At 37.9% G+C, this 9382-nt stretch overlaps 1 protein-coding gene across 6 annotated transcripts in view; it reads left to right on the top strand.

Moving 5' to 3' along the window:
• The window catches only part of LOC140486189 (transcription regulator protein BACH1-like), a 79792-nt gene extending 73785 nt beyond the window's left edge, over positions 1–6007 (top strand). For all 6 annotated transcript variants that reach the window (XM_072584966.1, XM_072584962.1, XM_072584961.1 and 3 more), the window contains one exon: positions 2607–6007. In XM_072584966.1, coding sequence (XP_072441067.1) covers positions 2607–3041 — 435 coding nt within the window. In that variant the 3' untranslated portion in view covers positions 3042–6007. The remainder of the gene's footprint in view (positions 1–2606) is intronic.
• The last annotated feature ends 3375 nt before the right edge of the window (positions 6008–9382 follow it).

A 9382-nucleotide genomic window follows, 5' to 3' on the forward strand; every position in this document is an offset into this window, starting at 1 on the left:
AGATTGGAGGGAGGCAAAATTTATTCCTCTTTTCAAGAAGGGAAATAGGGAAATCCCTGGCAATTGCAAACCAGTCAGTCTTGCATCTGTGGTCAGCAATGTTTTGGAAAGAATTCTGAGGGATAGGTTTTATGACTATTTGGAAAAGCATAGTATGATTAAAGGCAGTCAGCATAGCTTTGTGAGGGGCAGGTCATGCCTCACAAACCTTATTGAGTTCTTTGAGGAGGTGACAAGACAGGTGGACGAAGGTCGAGCAGTGAATGTGGTGTATATGGACTTCAGCAAGGCATTTGATAAGGTTCCCCACAGTAGGCTCATTCATAAAGTCAGGAGGTGTGTGATACGGGGAGATTTGACTGTCTGGATTCTGAATTGGTTGGGTGATAGAAGGTGGAGAGTGGTTATAGATGGAAAGTATTCTGCCTTGAGGTCAGTGTTGAGTGGTGTCCCACAGGGCTCTGTTCTTGGGCCTCTGCCCTTTGTAGTTTTTATAAACTTGGATGAAGAGGCTGAGGGGTGGGTGAGTAAATTTGCCGATGACACAAAGGTTGGAGGTGCCGTTGATATTATCGAGTGCTATTGCAGGCTGCACCACGACATAGACAGGACGCAGAGCTGGGCTGAGAAATTGCAGATGGAGTTCAACCTGAATAAATGCAAAGTGATGCATTTTGGAAGGTCGAACTTGAATGCTGAATGTAGGATTAAAGACAGGATTCTTGGCAGTGTGGAGGAACGGAGGGATCTTGGTGTGCAAGTGCATAGATCCCTCAAAGTTGCCACCCAAGTGGATAGGGTTGTTAAGAAAGCATATGGTGTTTTGGATTTCATTAACATGGGGTTTGCATTTAAGAGCCATGAGGTTTTGCTGCAGCTCTACAAGTCCCTAGTGAGACCACAGTTGGAATATTGCGTCTAGTTCCAGTCGCCCTATTATAGGAATGGTATGGAGGCTTTGGAGAGGGTGCAAAGAAGGTTTACCAGGATGCTGCCTGGACCGGAGGGCTTGTCTTACGAAGAGAGGTTGACTAAGCTCAGACTTATCTCTCTGGAGAGAAGGAGGAAGAGAGGTGACCTGATCAAGGTAATGAGAGGCATGGATAGAGTCGATAGCCAGAGATTTTCCCCAGGGCAGGGTTGACTGCCACGAGGGTCATAGTTTTTAAGATATTAGGAGGAAGGTATAGAGGAGACATCAGAAGTAGGTTCTTTACACAGCTGTGAATGCATGGAATGCGTTGCCAGTGGTGGTGGTGGAAGCACAGTCATTAGGGACATTTAAGCAACAACTGCTGGACGTGCACATGGATAGCAGTGAATTGTGGGGTGCATAGGTTAGTTTATTTTATTTTAGATTAGGAATAATCCTCGGCACAACATCATAGACTGAAGGGCCTGTTCTGTGATGTACTTTTCTATTTTCTATATGCTAGAAAAAATCAGGTCTGGTAGCATCTGTGGAGAGAAAGTAGAGTTGACGTTTTGGGTCCAATGACCCTTCTTCAGAAATGTTAACTTTGCTTTCTCTGCATAGGTGCTGCCAGATCTGCTGAACCTTTCCAGCGATTTCTGATGTGATCCTGTGTGCTATTTTCATAAGAAGAGATCTTTCTGTATCAGTACTATCAGTTGTATATTTGTGCTTTAAATCCTGCGCTGATGGTAAAACATGTTAAGCATTCACTTTGTAAATAAAGTTTAGAACTTTCTGAAAAAAATAAACATGTAGTCGAAGCCTGTTGTCTTGCACCCAAGACAACTGCAAGATTGCCAAATTTCAAATGATCCCTCCACAACCTGTACTGCAACTAAGCAGCACTTATTGAGCTATCTGGAGTATGCTAATAGCTATTATAACAAAAAATTTAACATAGCTCATTTCTGCTTTCCAGAAGCAGCATACTTTTCTATACAGGAACCGCCTCTCTGCAAACAAAAGGAATATAGGTTCTTCTGCTATAGCATGCATTTTGTTAATGCAAATTCGTTGTAATGCAATTAACAAATTGGAGACAGGGTTTCTAAAGCGTGAATTTTTAAAACGTGTGTTGGTGTAATGCAATTGCATCGCTAACTCTTTAAGCACCCTTTCTAATGTGTGATTGTTCTATAACATGAGATTGCACAAGAATGCAACCATTGCGTTATAGAAGAACTGACTGTATGTTCAAGCTGTCTGGATTAGTAGTGCTGGAAGAGCACAGCAGTTCAGGCAGCATCAAAGGAGCAGTGAAATCGACATTTCGGGCAAAAGCTCTTCATTAGGAATAAAGCTGTGCACAATTTTTAAAAATTGCCCTAGAACTTGAGAGCCCTATAATTTCTCAATGTCAGTGCCCTAACCAATCAGGTTTGAATTGTTAACCAGTCAGCACATTCCTCTTCAGTATAAATTGTTGATTAATTTGAAATTTGGTGTTCTTGCGTTTTTCTAGATTGCATGACAACAAGTTTTAACACCATGCCTCTTTTCAGAAATAAACCAAAAATATTTAAGCAATTGAAATTGTGTGTGTGTGTGCATGTACATACTTATGCTTTTATTAAAGCTGCTTTTTTTTCTCTCCTCCTCTTCCCACTCCATCCCTCTTGATCGCCTCTAGTTATGTGAGAAGGAAAAGTTGCTGCAAGAGAAGGGCCAGTTAAAAGTATGTATGGGTGAAACCTGGGATAATTTATCTATCCTTTGCAAGCAGGTGTGTAAAGATGCAGCCCTGACTGCTGAACAAATTCAAACGTTAGCAAAGTATTCCTCTCCTGAGTGCCCTCTTTCAATACTGAACACCCAAAGAAACATTGGCTCCATTGCTCGTACAAATCTGATTTCATCATATCAAGCATACTCTACTAATGCTCAGAGTATGGACTGTAATAGTGAGCACAGCTCTAATGTACAACTTCAAGAGAAAATAATGGATGTGCCCAACAGCTCAAGGGAAAGTATTCCACCAAGCCAGTCTGGAATGGAACAATGCTGCCAGGCTGTAATGACTGATTTCTGCCAAGAAATGATAGAGAAGTGTACCACAGATGAGTAATCTTGCTTTATTTCAATAGGAACCAATTCTCTTTAGCCCCTGTGCTGCATTGTTTTGTGAATCAATTGGCCTTGAAGCTTGGAATTCAGTTACAAGAATTAATGAAGAAGCACAGTGGATCGAGATGAGCAATGCAGATTGTCTCCAATCTTTTTTATGCATGAAATTTATATTGTCTTGAACCCATGGTGTGTTTTGTAAACAAAATGTTCCTTTTGCATTTATAGATTTTAACTTGTGAAACATATGCAATGTTTAAAAATTCTTGTAGCTTCATTCAGTGTAAGTCAGAAATGTAGATATGGCATGAAATATTTTAAAATCTTCAGCTTAATTGCAACTAAGTCAGGATATGAAAAGGGAAGGAGGTCAACATACACATTCAAGCAAGCCATAAACCCCAGTTTATCTTTAACTTCTTATACATTTCATTACATTTTAAATATTCTTTTTTCATCAGACAAAGGCTAGCCTGCATCTTCTACTTCCATTTTCTAATGAGTTAACACCACTTTAAACAAACCTTTAAAGCCCATACAAGCCTCAGTTATGAGGTGGTGTAGAAACTATGAACATTGGAGTTGTGCTTCAATGAAGCTGTTATTTTAAAAAAAAACACTAATTTATCTCTCAAATATGATCAAGATATTTTCATCAGATTTTCATCAAACATTATAAAGGGTGCCCTATTATTTCTATTGCACTATCATTTGACAATAGTGAGCTGATAATTGTGCCTGCAAAGTATATGAATAGCTCTTTCAAAGAACTAGCACAGGCTCAATTGGCCAAATGACCAATTTCTGTGCTTTGATTTATTTTTTCCTCAGAAAACACTCATTTATGTGGACTTGCTAATTATCTAGGTACACTCAGTCAATCAAAAGTATGAAGGTGAGGTCTCTTACCATCTGTTGTCAGCTTGCATATGGTGAATAATCAACACTTCCTTCTGTATGTGCGTCTTTCCTCAAACACTGGATTTGTTTAAAAAAATTAATAAGGCAGGAACTTTGTGCATGACTACTTAATGCCCAGGTATAATATTGTATTTGCTCCTCATTCATGTCTAATTGTGATAGTGACACATCTGAGTTTGTTGTCTGGTGTTTTTGTTACTTCTGTCCTTGAGATGCTCTGGTTATGCCTGCAGAGCTTCAAATTTTGGAGCAAAATGGAGAAAATGAGAAACTCCAAATGTGTTTGTCAATGAATTCCTTAAATATCAAAGGCCCGGAAGGTCTCAGGATATAGCCAAAGTGCGAACTTTTTTTTTCTCCCTCGGCTTCTCCCTGTCCAATCATCCTTTTTTCCTTCTTGCCCCTTCTCATCACCCCCTAATAAGTAGGAGAGATTTGTAGTTATTGGTTGTGAAGCCTCATTGAGCTTTTGCTGTCCTGAGTTGACACAAGCACATTGAATTTTCTTGTTTTATGTTGAACTTGGTTTGTGTTGATAAACACTCAGTATAAATAGTCTTCCTTTTCACATTTGTTGCCTTCCAACCTTTATTTGTGGATGGGGTGGAAGGAATCTTTGGTATAAGTACATTTCTTCTTGTGCTCCTTTTCTTTCTTGATATTTTTATTTTTTTAAAACAATTTTGCAACATTTTGATGACATTTAATTTGGGAGAGTTTTATGGGTATTGTAAATAAAACAGCAACTATAATACTCCCTCAGTAAGACCTCTATTACCAACTGTTTTAAAATGGAAATATCAGTTGCTAAACAACTGAAGTTTTAAATTGAAGTAGTACAGCTTTACTAAACATTACTTGAAAATGGATTATTAAATGTAAAAGCTGGATTTAATTTTGCTGCTCTAAAATCTTATCTCAAAATAATTGAATTTCTGTATCCATGTTTTAGTGTTCAGTATAGTGAAGTGTAGAGCAATGCATTGAAATTAGCCTTTGTAAAAAGTAAGCATTTGGAAATGCCTATACATTAATCGGAATAGAAAGAAATAGAAGCCACTTATTCCAGCCAACAAACTTGACTACCTCAATAAAAAACAAATCCATCAGGAGAAGCAATAATATGTTTAATTTGTTCCTGTATCTGCACAATTTTTTTTTTAACTGGGGATATGGAAGATTAATTTTGTCTACCTGCATAAGTTGCATATTTAACATTATCACAAATCATCTGTATTGGGGAAGGAAATGAGAGAACTGCTTAATGGGAGAGTGGTATAGCTAGTTAGAAGTTATTTCAGTGGACCACCCAGCACAACATTATTGTCAGGGATGTTGGATTTCCTTTCATATTATCAGTGTTCTTGTCACTATTCATCACATTAAAGTGCAGATTTGGTTACAAAGATTTCTTTTGGAATTTGATTTCTTTCAGATACTAAGAACTCTCAATTTCAGATTATTCTTTGGAATATTGTTTGACATTTAAGGAGGAGTTTAGTTTTTAAAAAAGTCATCAGGTTTTAGCATGCTTTATGAATGAAGACTTTCACCTATTAAGGCTGTTCCGTTTAAATTAGAAGAATAAATGATTTCTGTTCGAGCTTATTTTTGTTTCTCCAGTAGAGGGCATCTGAGACTGATTTATGAAGAAAAGTTCATGCTATATCCTTTCAACTGAGGGGGAAAAATGAAAAATAAATAAAAATATTAAACAGTGGCCTAAAAATTCCTCTTAAGCTTGTAATTCCTTTAAATTTATCTTGAACATCCCCTGTTTAAATGCAAAAAAAACAAATACACCATATTGCTAATTCTAATAATGTTGTAATTAAATAACTCCTAAATTAATACTAATATTTGTATTGCCTCAGGTAAATTTTCATTTTCTTCTTGTGACATTTTTCATAGGTTTTGCAAATAACTATGAAAACCCAATAGTGATGCTCTCTGTTACCTGTTCTACAAAAATAGGGAACTGTTCTGACGGAATAGCAACCATCAGTTGGACAAACTGAAAAAATAAACATTAACAAGACTTTTTGATACCAGCTAGATCTTGTGCATTATTTTTAGTTTTATACTAGATCACATCTACCACTTATTTAACCAGTTAAATAAGGGCTGCACAGTGATTAGCACTGCTGCCTCTCAGCGCCAGAGACTCTGGTTCAATTCCCGCCTCAGGCAACTGTCTATGTGGAGTTTGCACATTCTCCCTGTGTCTGCATGGGTTTCCTCCGGGTGCTCCGGTTTCCTCCCACAGTCCAAAAATGTGCAGGTTAGGTGAATTGGCCATGCTAAATTGCCTGTAGTGTTAGGGGCAGGGATAAATGTAGGGGAATGGGTGTGGGTGGATTGCTTTTCGGAGGGTTGGTGCGGACTTGTTGGGCCGAAGGGCCTGTTTCCACACTATAAGTAATCTAATTTTAAGGCAAAAGCGGACAATTGGCATGCTTGGTTTGGTAGACTTGGCCTTCAACTACAGTATCTCAGTTTATGTACAATTATGACGAATCACATTGAAATAATCTGGGAAAATGCACTTCACTGCAGGGATGTGGCAACATGATTCAGATCAGAAGTATTCAACTTTTAACCTCATTAAATGTGCAGAAGAGCCAAATTTACTGCCCTGAGGGTTTCATTGGCGTATGGTTTCTGCAGAATCTAATTGTTTCTGTAAGATATGTAAAGTGATTTGTAATCTTTGCTTCTCCTTCATTTGATTTTTGCATGTAGTACTGACCTTGTCTGAGTGCTAAATTTCTCTTCAGCTTTCAAACTTCCACCTTTTCTATTCTGAGAATGTACATAGAATATCTGCATTTCTAATGTTCAGTTTTATAATAAACAATTATTGTGGACAGATGTGGAATGCTAAGATACCTACAGATTAGACGTTTTTTAAAAAAACATTTGATATATACTGTGCAATTGTGATTTAATGCTCCTTTCTAAAGCAATATTGCAAGATTAGCACAGAAATTTGTTTAACTAATGGCTGTATGGTTTGCATCTGTTCTATTTACTACATGTTTTTCATATTCATCCTCTCTCTATTCTGATTAAAAATTGTTTCTGAATTAAGTTCAAGTACCTGATATTTTACTATGTGTTTCATGATAGTTACTGTACAATGCTAGAAACAATATATTCACTGCCATTTTCTGCTATATGTTGTACAATCTTCAAATTAGCAACAATCCATATTTGGCATGCTCTGGCTTAATTGAAAATACTCACTTAAAATCTTTACATATTTTGCATAAAATGTAAATATTAAAACGGTCAGTTGTTCATTTGGGTGTTTCTAAAATTTGTGAATCTTTCAAATTGTATGTTTTGACTTGCAGATTAATAAGCCCTGAATGTTGAACCTTGAAGCAAGTACTATTTCATTGCTTTTTTTTTCTGAACTACAATGCAAATCTTTCATAAGATTTGTTATCTACAATGTAGTTGATTCGGGTTTAGGGTTTGGGAATACATCCAAAAGTGTCCTGATTTATCTTTTCCAGAGAAAAATCCATCAAATTCTACTCTGGTTTATCTACCTTTAGTGTCCACAGAATCTATATTTTGCCACTGGATGGAGTTGTAAACAATCTTTCCCAAATAATAGCAATTCTTGATTGGATTGAATCTGCAACAGATAACAGATCTGACATCTCATTTGCAGATTGCTCTAAGTGAACTATTTAAATTGACTATATGCTATTGGGCTGTAGCAGGGAACAGTCGCGTTGGAGCTTTAGCCACTGTACATGCAAATACTGAGATCCTTTTGATATTGCAGAGGAGATTAGATTCAGCAAATATGAAGTTGGACACTGTCCATTTACAATGTTGTACTTAGAGTCAGATGACTTTTTACCTTCAAGGTCTAATGCAAATCCAAAACACTGAAATTACTGAAAATCTTTTATCTGTGATTGGGAAACTTGACATTTTGGATCGATGATCTCATCAGAAATATGCAACAAGTTTGTTTATTTCAGTCTTCTTTTTTTCAACTTTGGGACAAACCTTTTAACTGCCTTTGCCATTGTTTTCTTGAGTGTACTAACACATTGGTGCTATTTTAGATGCAAATTCCAGATTTAGGATTTCTATACACATGCGCATCATTTGAGATCTATTTTGCTTGGGTTTTTATTACCAATTGATGGGAATTGTAGAGGCTCCTGCAATACAGTGAGAGTTTCAATACTAAGTTATCAGCTTGGGTCCATTGAGCATACTGATTCAAAGCCCACTGTGAAATTGAACACACAATCTAGACTAGTATTTCAATGCAGTTGTGAGGGTGTGCCTCATTGTTGAAGTTTGTGTCTTTTGGTTACACAGTCACCAAGGACCACATGCTGTTGAATGGTTGTGAAAGTTACCATACTTGAAGGAAAGCAGGAAGTTTTCTTGATGTTCAAATTCAGGCTTATCCAAGAGGCAGCCTGCAGGCCACAGTGTGGCCACAAGGGTTCCTCATGTGGCTTACAGCTGAGCCCTTATGTGGCCTGCCAAGAGCTGTTCAAAAACAAAATATTGCAAAAAATGCTCCTCCAAAAATAGGTTCAGTTCTGTCAAATGTTTGTTAGTGTTAGTCTCACAATAACCTAGTTTGCAGCAAATACGGGAGGGTAGTGGTCTGTCTGTTTGGTGGAGCAATGAGCAGGACAGTAAGAAAGCTTTCATGCAGCCTGATGCCCAGATACTGCAGCAATGGATTCAAGCAGAATGGGAAATAGAGGGAATAAGAGTCAGGCTGCTGACTGGAGTCGGAAGAGACTGCAATCAACAAGGGAGTAGTAGTTGGAACAGTAGCACAGTCTGAAACAGCTGGAGTGTAAGCATATAGCTGTGAAGGTAAGTCCAGTACTGCTCCTTGGCACCTGCCAGTGAGTGAATAAATACTTGGAGGTGGGTAAATCAGGGTGTGGGAGTGGTTACGTTAGTGGACTGAACCAGATAAGCAGCTCCTTTCACGTTTTCCTTCTGCTCTACTTCTCATGCAACTACAAAGCAGGCTGGGAGAGTAGATAAACCCAGAATGAAAGGCAACCCACTTCCGTGTGCATTTCAGTGACCAGCTCGGAGTGTGACCCACCAGAAGTAAACCAAAGTCAGTTAAGTTAAACTTATACAGTTCAGCCCTTGTCTCCACCCCTTTCCCTGGCGATCAGGAATTGGAAGCCAAGTCTTTCTTTCTGTCTTTAGTTTCATAACCAAAAAGGGAAAGAAATGTTTTATTAGTTAGATCTACTGCTTGCCAGTTTTAATAATGATTTTGTAATCAACCATTCTCAGTAGAGGTAATGGCCTAGTGGTATCATTACTGGACTGTTAATTCAACGACCCAGGTCAGAGTCATAGTCCTAGAGTATGGAGACCCAAACTGGTCCACGCCAACCAAAATGTTTT

The sequence above is a fragment of the Chiloscyllium punctatum genome, chromosome 15 (genome assembly GCF_047496795.1).
Source record: "Chiloscyllium punctatum isolate Juve2018m chromosome 15, sChiPun1.3, whole genome shotgun sequence".
NCBI lineage: Eukaryota > Metazoa > Chordata > Chondrichthyes > Orectolobiformes > Hemiscylliidae > Chiloscyllium > Chiloscyllium punctatum.